Below are 20,082 nucleotides of genomic sequence, written 5' to 3'. Positions count from 1 at the left end.
GTTGGTCTTGATCATCAAGGCATCACTTGACTGATGTTCACCTGCCTTGTCAGCCTCCCTAGCGAGGGCTCAGAGCCCACGTTCAGGATTATCTCCTCCCATCTACACACTCGAAGTCTGAGTTTTTCTGAGCCAAGTGTTCAGGCCCTCTACTGCTCACCTGCTAGCCCAGCCAGGAACCTCTTTATTAAGCTGTTAAGACAGGCGAGGCTCCCCCTTTTTCTCTTTCAAAAGCCTATCACTTTTCCTTTCTTGCTCTCAGAGCAAAGTTGAGCATATGAGTTTCAGGAACTGGGGCTCATAGACTACTCTCGCAAAGAAAAAGTAGTCTAACCCCACTTGCATATAAATCACACATTCTTCAAAACCCTGTTTGTCCAGGCTCACAGAAAGTATAAAAACAGGACTTTTACCTGCTCTTTGTATTCTGTTCCAGAGACTAAAAGCCACCCCCTATTTCTGTCTCACTTTGTAGGTACAGCTATAAAGGGAAGGCCCAAAGACGAAAGCTTGGACGAGGCATTCATCTTCTTGAGAGGTGATTAGACCAGGCCTGGCTCGGGGTTGCACCATCCCCAGGGACCCTCAGCCAGAGGACCCTACGACACTTTATGTTGGCAAAGCTAGGTCCTCATCTCTATCACCTGGACCCCAGGCCTCTCATGCAACAGAGCTAAAGTTATCTCTATTAGAGATGGTGGCTGAAGGCTGGGGTAGGGTTCCAGAGGGCCAAGAGGACTCTGCTTCCAAATAAGCTTTGGAGCTGCTGCAAAGAGAAAATACCCAGACTACAGGAACTCACTCTGTATTTACTTCTGGTAGTGGGTGGAGTTTGAAGAGCCACCTCCTCCTCGGACGGCATGGACAGCTGTTGGAGATGATGCCGGATAATGTCCTGGGCGGATGGGCTTGGCTATATCCCAGAGAAAGGAGAGAGGACAACATCATTGGTGACGACCAGTCGCATGTTTATCAACATTGCCCTGCTTATCTACCCCCAGACCATTCTGGGAACAGCATGTCTGGCCTGAGAAGTACAGTGAGCAACCCAAGGTCACCCACATAACTCAGGGAGAACTTAGATATTAATCATCTTAATTTTTCTTTAAAAAAAATTGCTTTTTTTTGTATTTTATATATGTTGGTGTTTTGACTGCATGTATGTCTGTGCGAAGGCGTTAGATGCCCTGGAACAGGAGTTACAGAGAGCTGTGAGCTGCCCCAGGGGTGCTAAGAATTGAACCTGGGTCCTCTGGAAGAGCAGCCAGAGGTTTTAACCACCAAGCAATCTCTCCAGCCCCTAGTCATCTCATTATTAAGGGTGAAAATTAAAAATAAACAAATGAAAATTAGAAGCAAAAGACTTTGGTTTTTATCTGAGAAGATCCATAGTCCCTTACAGATTCACAAGAATTCCACCTATGATGAGTTTTCTAGGAAACAAGGCTACAATTTTCAGTTGACTCTCAAAGGGTACGAAACCCAATAAATTCAATATATTGCTAATCTGAGGGATTTTAAGACTGGAAACACAAAGAAGCTGTTTCACAATATAGCTACAAAACAATATCTGGTGGGAAATAATGTTACAGGCAACTAGGGATGCCTCAGTTAAAAACAACCCCAGACAACACCTGCAAGGCCCTCTAGCTTCAGCCTGGCATCTACAATGGAGCAGCTACAACCACCACTCCTATTCCAGCCAAATGCCTGACTCCATAGGCCTTGAGGCTTGGACTTCAGGCCACCATTCAACTTGCAACAGCACTCTACCCAGTGCTGCCGGCCTGGCTGTTTCCAGTTATTTCCAAGCCAGAGGATTTCCCTGAGGCAGACAGATGGTCTTCTTCACAGTCCTGCTGGGAAATATTCTTATATTACACTGTTTCCAAGAGTGTGCTTCGGTTTACAGCCAAAAGCTACAACACAGCTGGCTTCTAGGGCCTGATGCACGGCTCTGAAGAATGCTCTCTATCAGGGCTATTCAGGAGGATGGTGGTACCGGAACCTCATGCTTTCTCAGGATGAACACCAGGGTACCAGGAATTGCAAGTCCCACAGGCACTATCATATCCCTTCAGATGAGTGAAATCCTAAACAAGGGTCATTGTAGCTCCCTTCCTTGGCACACACATACCGATCTGGGCCGAATGTGCCCTCCTGGCCATATTCTTGGCTCGAACAGCCTCCTTGATGCGATCCACCTCCTGCTGGTAGCGCTTTCGGTCCCTCATGGCATTCTCCTTGGCCTCTTTCAGGGCGCTCTCCAAGGCCTTGACACGCTCTGCAGTAGCACGCAGCCTCTTCTCCAGCTTGGGGAGTTCACAGCGCAAGTCTGCGTTGTCCCGGACCAGCTGCGGCAGAGAGGCAAAGAAGCCAGTCTTGAGCAAGGCTGTGCTACCCCCTGGCAGGTCAAAGGTGTGCAAGAAGAGAGACAACCCTGCTTAACAGCTGAACTACCCACCCCCACACTAGGTGGTCCCTGATGGCCCATAAAACCCCGGTTCACTGGAGCAGTAACAGGGGCACGATGCATAAACGTAGAAGCCATATTCAGCCACAGGACAGGATTTTTTTTCTTGGACAAGACTTGCTCTCTCTTTTGTTTGAGTGTGTTTGGAAGAGGAAGGGGCTGTAAAGAATTTATTACTCTAGGATGTATGCGTGAGCTGAGAAATTTCAAGTCAGTGGACGGGCTCATTCCAGAGTTCTCAGAAGACCTTCTTGCAGACCACTGTCTGTACTGGCACTGAGTTGAAGCCCAGCTCCGCAACATACCAGAGGCTCACAGGAAACAGGAGGAGACTGTTTGCTCCTCTTCACTTAGGACCCATAATCAAGAAGTAACGGGTTGACCCTAGGTGAACGGTAGGCTCCAATGCCAGTGCCATCATTTCCTGCCACCTGACTTGGGGAGGTAGCTGAGCCTCTCCAAATCTTTGGTGTTGCACATACAAAACAAAAGGGCCACCATGAGACAGTCACTTAGAAACCGTTCCCACTAGAAAGTACTGAGTCTTCACTTGAACGTTGTGGTAGTTAATCACCACTGTTAACATGACCCAATTTAGAATCACAACAAGGTAAGTTATGTGTCTCTGTGGACATTTCCAGAGAGGTTTAACAGAGCGAAGACATATTATGAGTGTGGATAGAGCCATTCCATAGGCTAGGGTTCTGGGTTAAAGGAAAAAGGAAAAAAAGAAAAGCTTGACAGGAACCTCTGTTCATCTTTGCGTCTTCCTGATATGGACAAATATGAACAAACTCCTACCAGCACAGCTATGAGCCAGTTCAGCTACAAGCAAATTCTCTCATCACTCTATTCCTGTCCTAAGAGACTGTAGTGCCCTCAAGCCAGAATAAAGCCTTCCTCCCTTGACCTGTTTCTTGCCAGGTATTTGGCCAGAGAAATGAAAACAGTAACAGCTGTAAGGAGCCTGCCGTTCCTGGGCCTTGGGGAGAGTTTATGGGAGGACTGTGGAAGAGCCCTGCAGTGGACCTGAAGGTTGGAGGGGCCTTCTGGTACCATAAGCAGAGCTTAGTAGACTAGTCTGGTGGGGTTTTGGAGTATATCAACAGAAAGGAGAACAGTGAAGGCCAGGCTTCATGATGTGACCTGAGTAATTGTCTGAACTAGAGACCATTTTTGTTATATGCTGGCAAATAGAAAAAAGAAATCTAGCTATCTCTGCCCTGAAATTCTGAACAGAGCTAAATTAAAAGGTAATAAAATAATTTGAGGAGAAAATTTCAAGACAGTATAACATTCAGGCTGTGGCATGGTTATTGCATATTGTTCTTGGTCATATTTATGGTGAAAAGGAACAAAAGGATATAAAATATTGAATTTTGGCAAGGAAAGGGGCCAGGGTGAGCTTGATGTTGGTATGGACAAGATGGCTATAGCTGTTAAAGAGATAAAGGCCATTAAGGAGAAACTTCAAACACTGCAACTGGGACTATAAAAAAGTTGCTTTAAGGGGAAGACCCTCCCATCCCACCCCTGAGCAACAAAGTCTGACAACACAAATGTGTTTGAAAAACTTTCCTTTGAAAAGCGAGTACTTGAACGAACACAGCTTTTAGGGCATACTGCTCAGGTAGGGCCACCTAGGGAAGTGCTTTTTTCAGGCTCACTCTGGAAAACACACAAACATCACCATAGCCATGGTCCAAAGGGGCAAGGCTACATTTTGAGTGGATGGCATAACTTTGTATCACTCACGTCATACTGATATTGAAGGCATGTAGCATCCAAAAGCGGGGCAGATGTCATAGAAGCTTGCATCAGTGTTCCAAAAAGCCACTAAGGCAACATGTATTACCTGCATGGAACTTGGGCTTTGAAGGTGAAGCCTAAGTTGCAATGTAGACACTAGGATGTGGGAAATCTAGAAATGTGTGGGTACTGAGGAGAGGGAGGGAGGGGAAAAGAGAGAGCACATGCACATGTATCCATGGCAACAGAGCCTGAGGGGTGGGACTACACAAGCCCACTGGAGCAGAGAAGTGTTATCACAAAAAAAAAGATACTGGATATGGAGCAACAGCGTTTGTTGTTTGCTCTGCTGGGTTCCTATTGTTTCTTCCTTTTAGGAATAGTTATCCTGTGCCACTGCATATTAGAAACGCATGTACTGTCGTTTGTTTTGTTTTTTCCCTCTGCAGGTGATCACAGTTAAAATACCTTGAGTCTCAGGGCAGACTCCAAACTTGGCCTTTCAAAATATGTGACTTAGGGGTTTCCTGGAGATGAACTGATTACAATTTGTATCATAACATGGCTATGAATGTTTAAGGACCAGGGGTGTGATGCTTTGCTTTAAAGGTGATCAGGGGACTGTAGGGATGGTTCAGTGTTTAAATTCTTGCACTCCCATAGTGTTTAAATTCCTGGCACCCACATAGTGGTTCATAGTGTCTGTAACTCCAGTTTCAGGGGATCTGGTACCTTCTGGCTTCCTTGGGCAACAGGCACGTACACAGGGCATAGACATACAGGCAAGCAGGACACACATTCACATGAAACAAAAATAAATGAAGAAACAAGATAAAATTGATCTCTTTGGGTGGTCAGCTGAGTGATGTAGATGCTGCCAACTTGACTGTCTTTGTAATCATAGATCTACGTGTATCTTTGACAATTTCCCGAGAGTGGGAAGACCCACCCTGAATGGTGGGCGTCATCATCCTACAGGAGCCTGGACTGAGGGAAAAGTAAAAAAGAGAGGGCCTGATGAGCATCAGCATTCAACTCTCATCTCTTGATCTGCCTGATGGTGAGCAAATTCCTTCCCCTGTAGCCATCCTGGCAGGAGTGAAGACCTAAGAGAGATGCTTGTGTCCCTTCTTTTGGTTACTAGACTATTGAGGCAAAGCTCCCCAAGAATTTAGAATTTCTCCAGAAATTTCATGCTGGGGAAATGGAAAGGCTGAAAGCCAGATGCTGCTCAGAGGAGGATCTTGTTTCTCAGGTAGAGAGTTCACACAGTTTTAATATTTTTCAAGACAATATCAGCAGCAGAGACAGAGACAGCGTGTCAGTGATGGGTGGGACCATACCTTAACTAGGGTGGCTTAGTTATACATCTCTCTTGCCTTTCACTTAAACCTAAACCTCACGTAAGTACTCCAAAGACACTTACATACTCGAGGGGTCACTGGGCCTCTGTGCTTGTTCCTCATCCCAGTGTGACCACACTGGATAAATCTCTCCCTATCTTTCACGACTACTCGTCATTTTAATTGGTATTATTGATGACAGCGGCTGAGCTTAGCTTGTTAGGATCAAAGGTCCAGGCTTGTACCCTGCAAACTCTAGTAATACCCCACAACTGTTAGCTAATCCTGTGTCTATATATTCCTTGCCATGAAGGATTGTAGTTTCAAATTGAGAGTTAGAACAAATCTCTTTTCTTTAAAGCTGTTTCTTGTTAGGTGTTTGGTCACAAGGATGAGAAATGTAAGTGATACAAAGTTTATGAAATACTAAAAAGGCAGGATGAGAGTCTGGCATAGTTTTATCTGTCTCTTTCCTTTGGATCAGACTCCTGCTTTTCTCCCCCCTCCCTAACTTGTCTCAAAGCTGAGGACACAGAGGTAAGTCATTGTCCTTAATCGCTTCTCTTGAATTACCCTGGGTTCCAAGAACAGCAGGCCTGATACATAAATACCTTCGTGACAAGAACTGACATTATCACCAAGTAACAGGCAAGTTTGCAGGCTGTACCACCCCAAGATGAGAGCAATCATCATGAAGGAGAGGCTGTGCGACACTGTGGATCACCTTGCCTGGGACCTGCCCAGCCTAGCTTGCTGGCATGGCTGGAGCCCAGGGATGTGCACGGGTCAGGGAAAGGATCAAAAATCAGAAGAAGTATTATCAAAGCACGCTACTGCTGTTCTGACCTGCTTTGCTTATGCCAACAGCAGCTCCATGCCTGGCAGACTGGGCTTTTAATAAATAGTCCTTGAATTCATGAATAAAATAATGAGTTGCAGAGCCAGATTTCAAGATGCCTAGCAGTCTTTGCTTCTGCATTTCTCATTATCAGTTTGCTTGAATGATTTCACTATGTTGATCTCCCATCTTCTTTCTGGAGAAAATGTCATCACCAGCCCTACAGAAACAAATCTAACAAGTCAAAGAGAAGTGATATGCCCTCCGCCTTGTGGTCTGAAGAGTTAGACCATCTGTACCCCATATCAAATCTTGGAAAGAATCACAGACATACAGGCATTTATAGAAAAGAAGGGAGGCAAACAGCCTGCCTAAAACACTGGTATACTGAACATATTTACTCCTCACTGTCACTCTGAACAGATGTCAGGACAATGATCCTAGGAGACACCCAAGATGGCCAAGGCAGGATGAGGAGAACAGATCTCAGAGGTTTCTAATGCCTGTCTCTGGGTTCCCACCTGTGTTAGTAACTTTTCTATTCATGTGAAGAGACACCATGATGACTGCAACTCTTATAAAAGAAAGTGTTTAATTGGGCCTCGCTTCCAGTTTCAGATGTTAGTCCATTATAGCATGACGGAGGCAGACAGGATGCTGCAAAAGTATCTGTGAGTTCTATATCCTGATCCATAGGCATCAGAAGAAAGCTTAGGCCTGGCATGGGCTTCTGAAACCTCAAAGGTCACCCCAGTAACACGCTTTCATCAACAAGGCCACACCTACACCAACAAGGCCACACTTCCTAATCTTTCTAATCCTTCAAATAGTGTCCCTCCCAAATGACTAGGCATTCAAATATATGAGACTAAGTGAGCCATTCTCATTTAAACGCCATACCATCTATGAAATGAAGCAATGTCTCCTTAGCCATAAAATAAGGGACTGGAACAAGCTTGCTCAGCACATGAACTCTATGGAGACTTCAGTTCTACAAAGATGCCTCAGACATATCATGGGAGAGCACAAGGCTAGTCAGAATACAAGCGTGGAATGAAAGCAAGATGGAAACATTAAGTCTCAACACTTTACTCTCTCTAAGTCCTAGAGAGCTCCTCTTTCCTTCTCTATAAATGGATTCCATCAAAGAAAGTCAGGCTCTCTCTCTCTCTCTCTCTCGTATATATGTGTGTGTGTATATATATATGTATACATATATATGTATGTAAAGACACACATACTTATATATGATATATATATTCTTGTCTCATTGTGTATGTGCGGGCATATGTGTTCTATGGCACATATGTAGAAGTCAGAGGACAGCGCACAGAAGTCAGTTTTCTCTCCTTACTCTGTGGGTTCTGGAGATCAAAATCAGATCATCAAGCACACAGCACACAACTACGTAATGAGCCATCTTGTTAGCCAAAGGAAGTTTTTCATATATAAAGAAATTTACTGAGGCTACAGGCATGGGGCTTTCTTTTTCTGGTTTGTTTACTAATGTTTTTAGAAACTGTACAATGTATTTTGATCACGTCCACCTCTCACTCCTCACCCTAACTCCTCCTAGATCTACCTCTGCCGGTCACTTTGAGACAGGGTCTTAATGTGGTGCCCAGGCTTGTCTTAAGCACCTAAACTTGATTGGTCCTCCCCCTCTTTAGCAGCCAGGAATACAGGTACATGCCACCATTCCTGCCAAGATCCAGGGATTTCTAAGGACCAGCATTTTTTTCCAGCACACAGGTTTTCTGACCACGTACAGACATCCAATATCAGAACTGTTCTCTCTGTGTTGCAGCCGACCAGGCCAGGCTATGGCTGAGAGAGAGCAGAAGTGGCAGGTGTGTGTGTGTGTGTGTGTGTGTGTGTGTACACACACACACGCGCGCAGTGAGCTCACCGACCTGCTTGTGCACCTTGGTAAGCTGCTCCAGGTTGTTCTCCAGGAAAGAGATCTTCTGCTTCTGGGCAGCACTACCCCCTCCATCATCACTGTCCAGCTCCACACTCTGTAGCCACAAAAGACAGTTAGTGGCATGAGCTGCTTCCCTGCTCATCTACAACGTGTTCATAATACATTAACACCCTTGAAAAAGAAAAATCCACAATCCCGCTAAAAGACAGTCTGAAAGGGAAAATAAAGAGATGCTATAAAAGTTTCTACTCCGTAGGCTTCTCGATACATTTCCTTGGCTTTCACTGAACTGTTGTGAGGAGGAGTTATTTCAGAGTGTTGGAATAAGGATACCTTCAGATCTGCCTTTGTATGCTGCACACATTTCTCTCTAATGAAATGTACATCTTCCCTGCAGGTAAAGAGATTTCTCTTTTCAAAAGAAAGTGTTCACACCTTATTAAGAAGAATCAGGATGAAAATAAGCATGAGACTCAAGTTTAGCTTAGCCATCGGGATCAGATGAGAAATTACCAAGCCTGTCAGCCACAGTCACTGCTGCCACTGGGAAATCCTAATGGCTTCTGCTTGTCTCTTAAACACCCAAAGCTATGCAGCTCCTCAGTGACTCAGTCTCAGCCTCCGCACGGCATCCAGGTGCTGGGAAAATCCTTCAGACTTATCAGATCTTCAGACTGGCAACAGTACCACAGCTTGACAAGCAAGGTGCCGCAGATAAATTAGGAAATGCATGTGGAAACACAGCCTGAAGTTCAGAAATAGCAAAACACGTCTGTCTGGCATGACAGTGGGAGAAATCACCCTTCTCCAGCAGGGAAATGCTTTCTACCATCAATTCAGCCCCAAACAGGAACTCTCAGGCATGAATGTACATCAAGAGCCCCAGGACACTTACTAAAACTCAGACTGCTGAGCCCACCCCCGTCTCTGACTCCTCAGATATGGGGTGTGTTTATGTAGTTGAACAAATTCCCGAGTGAGGCCGATGCAGTTGCCAGAGGCCTGCAGGCTGGAGGTCTAAAAGTAGGTCATCCTTAGGAAGTTTTATAAAATGAAATCAGGGACTCTGATTCCATCTTTTAACCTTTCCTCTGGCCAGCACTTCATCCCCACCCCCCGGGACAGGAGTCTTCTTCATTGTTGTCACAAGCTCTCATCGGGTACCCTTCCTGCCCATCACATCTACATTGGCCTCATCCTCCGCCCTGGTGCTTTGTCAGACTGTGGTCCTCACCCGAGGTTTTGACAATCTCCCAGGATCCTGAGAGTTTGTCCAGTGATGCCTGACTCTCTTCAGCCCTGTAAACACACCCAAATCCACACCTGCAATTCAGGGAGGCCAGAACCTCCAGTGGAGTCTGGGGTAAACAAGTACAAAGTCAACACTAACACAACCCTCACACTCCACAGACAGACATGAGGCTCTGGCCACCCCACTTCTGTAGATTCTGGGACCATGCTGTCTTCTGACAAGAATGTTCCAGACTTTTCTGGCCCAAAGCAGTGACTTTCACACAGCAGGGCCAGATAAATAAATGTGTGTCATCTTAAGTAAAGGCCAGCTGGGAACAGCATTATAACTGCCTTTTGCTGAGAAGGAAAATCAGATGGTAAAATATTCCCAAGTAATTTCAGCCCCAAGCACATTCTTTTAATAACATTCTCTGGCGCGAGGCAATTAATTTTTAAGCATAACCAGCCTTAATTTGAGCAAGTGATATTTCAGCTGAAGATGATGCCTCATGGCCTTGACTTTTCTCCTCAACCCGTGCAGAAATGACAGGACTCACCTTTTTCACCCGGGTGGTCAAATCCTGGACGAAGAGTTTCCGCAGGTTGTGAAGGGTCTGGAGTTCTCTAGACTGGAAGAGATTTTTCACATGCAGCATCAGCGAGGTGACAGACTGAAGTGCTGTTGCCTTTGCTCTAGAGGTCACTAGCCCCCTGATGGTGTTACTTTGCTGCTGGAGCTGCCATTGATACTGTTGGTGCCATGGTACCATCTGTGCCCGTCCCTCTCTTCAAGTCATACTGCTATGGGGTGCAGGAGCCCATGGGCTCCAACTACTGGCCGTGAGCCAGAAGACACAGCCAGTTCCTGTACTCTGCTCTCAAGGGAGGCGAACAAAAATCCCTAGTAAGGTACCTGCCAGAATGGGGGTCTCCTGTTTTTATTTACTTCCTACCTAAACATGACATGACATAGCAACAAGCTAAATTAAAAAGTAACCATGGTTCCTCTCACCGAAACCGGCTGTCGTTTTTCCGTGATTCTGCACCCAACCTCTGCACTAACCCACAACAATGTCTGCCTCACGCTATGAATGAGGCACTTCTCAGACTCTCCATCTGGTGGCTCTGGGCAAGTCACCTGAACGTCCTGTGTGTTCTCTCGTTTTTAAGGTGAAGGCAAAGAGAATTTGACTCACTGGCATCAAGGCCAAATAAGAAGATCTAAAAAGCTTTTACACAATTTCTGGACTCAGTAAGTGGTCAGTACGATGGCTAATATGAGTCACTATCCCAAGAGCTGGCAATTCCCTCCTTCATTTTGGATTATTTTCTATGAACACTGAAAGATAAGAGTGATGAGACAAGGGCCAGAACCAAACCTGGTGATCTTCGCTAACAAAACAAGAAGATCAAAGCATTTTATTCTATTCAAGTTTTTGTCTCCACACCTACATAAACATATGTGTTTGTGTGTGTGTGTGTGTGTGTGTATAATTTATATACATAAATTTTAGTCAGGGTCTTATTTTCTGTAGCTCTGATTGGCCTTGAATTCATTATATAGACCAGGATGGCCTCAAACTCATAGAGATCTTCCTGCCTCTGTCTCTCACATACTCAGGTTAAAGATGTCCACCGCTACAGCACTGCCAGGCCTATTCTTTTCAAGGTTTATTTCCTGTTTGTGCATGCGCACACACGTGTGTGCATTCCACACATGAATGCAGGTTTTGGAAGATTTGAGAAGAGGGCATTGGATCCTCCTGAGCTGAAATTATAGGTGGTTGTGTGTTGCCCTGTGTGGGTGCTGGAAACTGAGCTCACGTCTTCTACAAAATTAGTAAATGCTCTTAACTACTGACCTATCTTTTCTAACCTGGCTTCTCATATGTTTTCTACAAAAGATGTTCATTTCATGTAAATTATTTCCTTAGAAGCAAGGAGGAGACTCTTTTCAATGTTTTCACCTATAAAAATTGACAGATGTCAGGGGATGAAACTTACACGGGCTTACATTCAAAAGGTAGAAACAGGACCCCAAGTTAAGGAAACGGTTTTCTTGGAATAAGATTCTGTATAATTTAAGATCTTATTATTAGGTTCAATTCTGTGTTGAAGTAAGAAGCACCTAAAGTCCTTTGCATCCTTGGATGAGGTAGGTCGCTTTCTGCAGGAAGCCAAACAGGTCTGGTATTATGAATAACATGCCCACGGTACCAGTGAGCTGCCTCACGGCGTAGGAAGGGGCGCAGAGAGTGCTCACCACTCTCCAGGCTGCCCTACACCCCTGCTGCAGGGAGTTCAGTCCCAGCATCCCTTAATGTTTGCAAATGCCCTGCACGCTGCCCTCGGCCTCAGATCTCTGGTTTCTGCCTACACTGTGATCACAGTTACTATCTTCCAGTGAAAAGCACGAGGACACTAAAAGGATGGAAGAAGGCTTGACACCCTGCCCAGACGCCAGACCTCTCCTCAGGACATAAATACAACAAAGAGCTGGCCCCTTTCTCTCAGTGCTCACAGCCTGGCTGGGCCGTCAAAGGCGTGTCAGGCGCTTTATACTGCCGCACACTGATGCTTACGCAGCTGTTACTCGGCTTCTTGCTGCAATCACATTCACGATCATTTCTCCAACCTCTAACTGGCCTCAGTTCTTTCGCCATCAAAGGCTACTTCCACCCCCACCCCAGCCCATGTGAGAGTTCTGGGGCAAGCTTTCTATCATGGTGGAGGATGGCACTACAGAGGCGGTCAGTATGGCGTGAGGTGGGATCTAACGGAAGTGGGCTGTGTCTTGCCGTGAGCCAAAGAACACCACGGATGGCCAGTCTGCAGCAAGATTCAGCACTCAGGCTTGCACGCCAGGGCCTTGAGGACACAATGGACAGCCAAGGACAGCAAAAGCCTGTCTCTGAAGGATATCTACAGCTCAGCTTAGAAGGAGTTCAAGGCTGAGGGCAAATTTTCAAGTCCAAAACAGCACACACTGCAGGAATCCAGTCCTGGATTTAATGGAAGGGGAGTGGAGGTGGCAGGGAAAAGAGAAAGAGGAAGAGGAGCCACCATGTTAGGGGGGCTGTCCTTGTGTGGAGGAGGGATGGATATGTGTGTAGGGGGGACAGTTCATGGGAGCAAGCCTGTGTAGGCACAGCCAGATTACTAAGAAATGAGCTTGGGGGAGAGAAGGAGAGAAAATAATTGAGGATATGATAGAGGCTACTGGGAAAACATGCCATTTAATATATATTCAAGCACCTAAGAGGCAAAGGAACTGGCTACTAATCCTTCATTTATTATGTTTGCAGGGATAGAGACAAGGAAGCTTGTGAGTAGGAGAAAGAAGAGGTGTATGTGGATATAAGAGGAGTGGAGAGTGTTGTGTGTGAGGGAGAGATTGTGTGCATGAGAGAAAGAGTATTATGTGTGATGTGTGTGTTTGAGAGAGAAAAAGTACGTGTGAGAGAAAAGGACTGTGTGTGAGAGAGAGAATGTGTGTGTGAGCATGTGTGAGAGAAAGAAAGGACCCATGAGAGTGACTTATGTGAGGGTAAGCTGTGACTCTGATTGAATGTGCACATGTCTGAGTTTACTGAGCATTTGTACATACTGGTCTGTGAGGAAAGGAATGAGAAAAGGCAAGAGTGAGCTTCAAGTACACAACTTCTGTGAATGAACAAAATGTGTTCGAATGAGAAAAATCGTTAGTGAGAGGATGCACTTGTGAGTGTCTAGGAACAAACACGAACATCAAATGGACAATCAGGACATGTGGCCAGGCCCAGACGACGCTGTGAAAGTGAGTGTGTGGTATGATGACAATTTGTATGTGCAAATACATGGGCAAGGTGTGTGTGAGCACAGCAGAGAAACTGAAGGTAAACACGGGGACATGGCTGCACAGGGGTGCAAGAAGAGAACAATCCGAATTATCATACATCCCCAATGGCAGGGATCTAGTAAAGCTTCAATGTTCAACATTTTCCTGCAATTCTATAAGAACATTCAGTTATGGGCTGCACTGCTCCATTAAACTATGTAGATGAAGCAATCTCATGGTTTCGAGTCTATTTTCCCTATAGACTTCACCCTTGAAAGGTCCAACTTCCTGTCGGCACAGGCCTTTGACCCCTGTCCCAAAGGCTCGTGTCCTCATTCCTCTGAGGAGCAGTATGTGCTGGCCCAGGAGCCAGCATGCAGCCTCAGTTCCAGATGGGAGTAGCCATCTGCCCACAGCCTGAGTCCCTAAGTTGCTGGGGACGGGCTCTGTCCCACATAGCCTCACGTGACCCATGAGTGGGATCAGAAGGTGCCGATGAATTTAAACATGGGCAAGCCAAAACACGTTTTCACCGGATCATGCTGTCAGACGGTCTGTGATAAGCCGCAGCTATGAACTGTGACTGGCTGCTGTCCTGCATAGCCACTGAAACGAAGGCTGGCAGAGGAAGCCAGTATCTGTAGGCACAGCACAGAGAAACCCAAAAGCAATTTCAAATAGTGAGCCCTTCCAGAGGCATGCGGGGCCTCCTGCTCTTCTTCCTAGCCCTCCTGCGAGGCACCTGCTCCGGCGCTGTCCTCTTGTGTCTGCCCTCTACTCTCTTTCACGAAGTCACACACTGATGTCTCCATCACCACCACATGCCACAGGTAATTGCTCGTGGAATATTCTTCCCCTCAGCTCACTTTGTCAAGGTCAGTTTCTAGAGGACAGGCTTCCCTAACCTCTGTACCGATATACCCAAGCCTTTAGACAAGTGCCAGCTTCCGTGGGTGCTTGCTAAATATCTGTTGAAAGTTGAGTGGAGTCTCAAAGGGCAGAGACTGGTCTACAATGGAATCTAATTCTTAATTCAAGTGTTGATGCTCCCTCGTGGTCCTGTGGTTAGTATTCGGTGCTCTCAAGTGTTTCAGGATTATGGGACAAATGCCTGACTAATCAATCAATGAATTAGTTCTGCTAAAAGTGATTTCTGCAAATCCCCATCTGAAACAGAATGCTTTGTGTCTAAAAGCTATGCAGGAAAGGTGTGCACAGATAAAATTTTAGAATAAACAACTCAGTAGACCACAAGCAAGTCAGGCCTCTGAGAGTGAGCTGAGTTGGGAACTGACTCACCACAGTCTCCTCCAGTCCCTTGAGGTCCTCCCTGGCTTGTTCTCTTTTATCATTGAGCAACCTGGGAGACAGGAAGGAATCATGAACCACCAAGCGAGAACCAGAACCGGGACAGATGCAATTTGCATCTAAGGGAAATGAACAAGGCTGTGCAGAGAACAGACAGTCACTGCTACTTTAAACAGGTGGACCTGGCCAGAACCTGTGGGCTCCAGCACAAGGGCTGGTTCTCAGGCCCCCCAAGGATGAGAAGTCGGTTTACGGCACTCACAGGAGCTTCTCCAGCTTCACTTCTCTCTCCTGGTCCTCTATTTTCAGCTTGTTATAATCAGAGCTGAGCCTCTCCTGTTCCAGTTGCAGCTTCTGATTCAAACTGAAATTGAGAGGAAAAACCAATATATTCCAGACCAGCTTGAACACGTGAGTCATCCGCCTAAAGCCCTGGTTCTATTCCAGCCCCATTAGTTCTGTGCAATAAAGGCAGCAATTCAGGAGGATTTTGAGGGATCAGAGAACAACCTCACAGCTTCTTCTCTGCCCAAGTGAAAACTAATTTCTGGGGAGCAGCTAGGAAGCATGAAATGAAACAAAGGCTTTGAGGGTGTATTTATAGTTTGTTTGTGTGCAAGGGCTTCTGTGGGGATGTAATGACATTGAGGAAAAGGTGAGGCTTAGAGAGAGGGAGAGAGGAAGAGAGAGAGAGCTTGTTACACAAGTTCTGCTGCTGTAACCACCCAGAGAATAGCTGTTTACTCAGGTAACTATTTTGGCCATCTTAATCCCCCTCCCCCCAGGTATTGGAAGCTGCTTTCTGAGGAGAGCAGCGAATTCGGGGGGTGGGGGATGGGGAGCAGTCCCTTGGTCCATAGAACATTCAGACAGACCTTAGGAAGAACACGGCTCAGGTTTTGTGCAGAAAGAAAAGTCATCATCTGGTTGGGGTGGTCAAATTTATGCCAATTTGACAGGAGCTAAAGGCATTTGGGAAGAGGTGCTCTCAGCGGAGGAACTGCCTCTGTAAGGCCTGCCTGTGGGCAAGTCTGTAGTGGTTTTTGTTTGTTTGTTTGTTTGTTTTTTAATTGACGACTGATGTGGGAGGGACCAGCTCACGGGGGAGGTGTTATCCCTGGGCTGGTGGTCCTGGGTGCTCTAAGAAAGCAGGCTGAGCAGCCATGAGGAGCAAGCCAGCAGGCAGCATCCCTTCATGGCTTCTGTCTTAAGTTCCTGACCTGACTTCCCTGACGGTGAACTGTTCACTGTAAGTTGAAGTAATCCTTTCCTCCCCCAGTTGACCTTGGTCACGGTGCTTTATCATAAGAATAGAAACGCTAAGATAGGAGTGTCTAGTCCACTTCTACACCACATCGGTGCTCATAAAACCACATATGAGGATGGGACCACAGGACTCTGTGAAGGAAGCCAGAAGCACCAGCGAGCCCAAGCCCACAAAGCTCCCTGTATAAAAACTCATGCACTGATGTTCTCTCTCTCTCCCTTTTCCTTCTTCCTTCTCTTTTAGCAGCTTGTTTTGAGAGGGATTAATCAGAGTCATATCTAGGAGAAGCTCAGGGTGTGTCTGAATGGGGCAGGAGCAGAAGGAGGAGAGGAGGGCATGCTGAGGCCTGTCCTGAGGCAGACTCCACAGATCCAGCATATCACCTAGACTCCTGCTCCTCTCCCCCTTCTCCCTCAAGATGCAAATACACTTGCAAGCAGCTCACATACTCTGAAAAGATTTGGATCAGTAGCCTGGAGAATTAAACGCTTAGCTCCAGTCTGATTCCTATTTAGCTGTGTGACCTTAAGTAAATAATTCAACCTTGCTTCCCATATCTAATTCTTCATCTACAGAAAGTGGCAGTGGTAGTGTAGTGACGGGGGTGAAGGGAGGTGGGGGGTAGGAGGGAGCTTGCCCTAGTTGGAGGAGGGGCAGTGGATGAAATTCTGTTTCAGTAGACATGTTGTCTTTGTAATGCATGCCTTTTAGGGGAGTATTTAAAAGGCTGCTCTACAAAGGGGTTCAGGGACTCCCAGGGAGATCTACTATGTCAAGGCAATAAACAGCCCCCAGAATAAGATCCTCCCCCCCAGAAGGGAGCTTTGTAGCTAGAGGACTTGTGCTACAGAAAAGGAAAGGGTGCTCTGGAGCAGGGGATTCCCCAAAGACTCTGAGAAGGCATAGTTAAGCTACCACGATGCCATATGGTAGCAGTGGCACCGTATACTGACATCTACCATGCACAGACACATACTGGCATATGTCTCGGAGTGACCAAATGATTATAGGTACATTATTGCTGGGCTAGAGAGGCAGTGATGCCAAATGGCTTCTCTGGAGAGAAATAGCCTTTTTTTCTGTTCATACTTTCATAGTCTGTCTGGCTCCTGGATATATATCTTCCAAGTCGAGTCTCCCCTGAGCTGATCCTGTCCCAGGTTGGGGTGATGCAAAGGGGTGGCTAGGCCTGTCTGCCACCGCTATACTAGAGCCCAAGCAGGCTGAGCTCCAGATGGGAGAACAGACTTCAGAGGTAGCACCACCTGGGCAGAGCACAGAGCCCAGGCACAAGGAGACAAGGGGCCCTGCCCAAAAGCCATGTCCTTTAAGTCTGGCTTACAAGGCCTGAGCATGCCCATGTCCCGAGAGCCCCTGGCCAACTCACTCCCGAATCTCGTCAATGATTCTCTGCTTCTCCTCAATCTCGTCGCGAAGTCTGGACAGCTGCTTCTGGTGTGCTTCCCGGTGACTCTCCATCTGCTGCTCCAGAGCCTTCTGCAAGCCAGGCCAGGAGAAATGTGGCGTCAGTTTGTTGGCACTCTGCCCACTCAGTGGCAAGCGCTGCATCCGTGTCTAACCTCCCTTAGACATTAAAACCCCAAAGGAAGAGTGTTTCTAGCTCTTGTGCCCTAGCTCCTGGCCTTCCTTCATCAGCACAGCAAAGCCCACAGATCTGTCATAAAACCGAGAGGGCCCCAGAGGCAACCAGCTCCGTAAGTGCAGAGAACTTTGCCCTTGTCCTTCTACCACTCACCGGAGCTACAGGGCTTTGCTGGCCAGGCCAGTCAGGACACACATTTCTCCTTCTATCTGAGTAACCCAGACAAGTGACTTACTCCCTCAGGAACAGGAAACACAAAGACATCAAGGCAACCTAACCGTATTCACAGACGTTTCTGGTTTCCTGAACAGTCCCATCAGGTTCTGAAGACCCAGCTGTGGTTCCTCTCCTCTCTGCCTTACCCTGACAGGCACTGGTCTGAGGACAGACTGTGCCAGATGTGTGCTCATGAAGTACACTCGGACTCACCTTCATCTCCTCGGCGTCCTGAAGTCTTGTCAGGTGCTCCTTTTCCTTATCTTGGAAACTGACTTCATGCATTTTTTCTGTTTCAGGTTGTAAAAGCAACTTAAGTTTTAACTACCAGGACTCGTACCCAAAGCAAAAACTCAGAAAACAAAACCATGACGACACAGGGCAAATACCAGCCACCAGTGATGGCATGCAGGGGTGGGGGAAGCCTCTGACAAAGCACCGACACCTCCAGCTGACCTCTCTTGTGGCCTGGGCTGGTGCTGGGGACCCCAGGTGGACTGCAACCCTGGGAGAGCACCAAGGAAAGGAAGAAGCTAACTAGAAGCAGACGGCCCTAGCACCGCTTTTCACTCGGCCTGTGGGAGCCGGCCCTGAGGGTGCAGGCATGATCATGCCTTACAGATTATAAACCTCCTGTGAGGGGGAGGTGACATCTGGATTCGTGTCACTGGCAGAACTCCACAAGGAGTTAATTTACCTCCCAGGAGTAGCTGTTGATTTTCTAAGAATCTGGAGCAGGGAAACAAGCTAAAGATGAAAACAAGGGAAACGTGAATCTATTCTAACACTTTCTGGATTCACCAGGGGACCCCAGGTGGGCAGGGCTGTGGCCAGCACTCCGTGGGGCTCCCTGAGCATGTGTGCAAGGGCATCCTGAGCTAGAGAGCTGGAGAGGTGGGGAGATGGGGGCAGGGAGCAAATATCATTTGAACAGTGGCATCTATCTCATTATTTCTCTAGTCTGTTTTACTTTATTTCTCTCTGTTTGTATTTCTATTCAGTGGCCCCTTTGCAGCAAAGATGCAAGAGGGGAAATGCTTTCCCTTACCCAATGTTAAGGTGGCATACTCTACTCTCAATCTTCACTTCTTACCACAAAAATAACATGTTACAAAGCTATGGCAGGGCTCTTTCTCCTTAATTTGCAGCAAGTATTTATCTAGTAAAGAGCTTTATATGAAAATAAAGGAAGTGAAATGATAATGACATCAATCCCACTACTCAACAAAGCATTTTTTACTTTAAATATTAATTTCTAAGACTTCAAGGATCCATTTATTTTTAATAACTTCAATAAAGACTATAACACTTCATCTTAACCATCACTACACACATGCATGCTTTGTCTATAACAGGAAGACCAATATTCTATTAACTTTTAGATATTTGAGTGATTTTCTTTTTTCCTCTTCCCTGCATTCCTGATTTTGCTTTTCTAATCTAAAGTTCTGTGATGAGGGGCTGGAGAGATGGCTCAGTATTTAAGAGCACTTGCTGTTCTTCCAGAGGACAGAGTTCAGTTCTCAGCATCCAGACCAGATGGCTCACAAATGCCTATCATTCCCCCTACAGGGCATCCAGCACCCTCTTCTGTGTGGCACCTACACACACAGACACACAGACTATATCTTTAAAAATATGAAATAAAAATTTGGAATAAATACTTAAGATTTGAGGATCAAATGACACACAGAACTGTTAGGGTTATTCAAATTGCTCTACTCTACAAAGAATTAAATTTCACTTCAGCCTTCACTATGTATGGTTGGCCTCACCCTGCACGTTGTAATGTTTGTAAGCCCTGTTCTGGTTTTTGCATTTCTGATTGCCACCCTAATTTTTGCTTCTGTTTACTCACATTTATTAAGCATTTCCTGCGTGTCAGATACCATGTGGCTAAAGGAAAAGCTTGTTTAAAAAATATGCAAGTTCAGAATTCCATGGCAGGACAAGATCCACGGGGTCTGACAGAAGACAGAATCTGCATTTCAGAACCACCGCTGGGATACGGCAGGGTAACTAGCCCAGAGAAGACTGCAGTGAGACCCCTCGGCATATTGACTTAGCCACAGTCCCTAACTAGGTTGTTTCAGGGCAGTCACAACAGAAACGAGCAGAGGCAGAGAGGCATCTGACAAGCATAGGGACAAGTTTTGCTGAGTGACTAGAGGCCAACTGGGTTGGAAGAGGAGGATGTGGCCAAGTCAGCTGGGTGGACAGAGGGAAGCTGGAAAGGCAGTAGATATGCAGTGGGCTAGCATTGGGTTGTTTGTTTTTTTGTTTTTGTTTTTTGTTTTTTTTCTTTCAGTAA

General features: G+C 46.3%; 1 protein-coding gene across 2 annotated transcripts in view; it reads right to left on the bottom strand.

The window, feature by feature from the left end:
* Kif5c (kinesin family member 5C) overlaps positions 1-20,082 on the bottom strand; it is a 148,892-nt gene that overhangs the window by 16,169 nt on the left and 112,641 nt on the right. For both annotated transcript variants that reach the window (XM_060390134.1, XM_021654036.2), the window contains exons 18-25: positions 17,985-18,061; positions 17,340-17,449; positions 14,948-15,049; positions 14,677-14,737; positions 10,118-10,189; positions 8,317-8,421; positions 2,138-2,354; positions 803-913 (exon numbers count right to left, since the gene is read on the bottom strand). In XM_060390134.1, coding sequence (XP_060246117.1) covers positions 810-913; positions 2,138-2,354; positions 8,317-8,421; positions 10,118-10,189; positions 14,677-14,737; positions 14,948-15,049; positions 17,340-17,449; positions 17,985-18,061 — 848 coding nt within the window. In that variant the 3' untranslated portion in view covers positions 803-809. The remainder of the gene's footprint in view (positions 1-802; positions 914-2,137; positions 2,355-8,316; positions 8,422-10,117; positions 10,190-14,676; positions 14,738-14,947; positions 15,050-17,339; positions 17,450-17,984; positions 18,062-20,082) is intronic.

This window comes from Meriones unguiculatus, chromosome 8, assembly GCF_030254825.1.
Source record: "Meriones unguiculatus strain TT.TT164.6M chromosome 8, Bangor_MerUng_6.1, whole genome shotgun sequence".
NCBI lineage: Eukaryota > Metazoa > Chordata > Mammalia > Rodentia > Muridae > Meriones > Meriones unguiculatus.
Note: the sequence above shows the minus strand (reverse complement) of the source record. Positions and strands in the feature narration are given on the sequence as shown.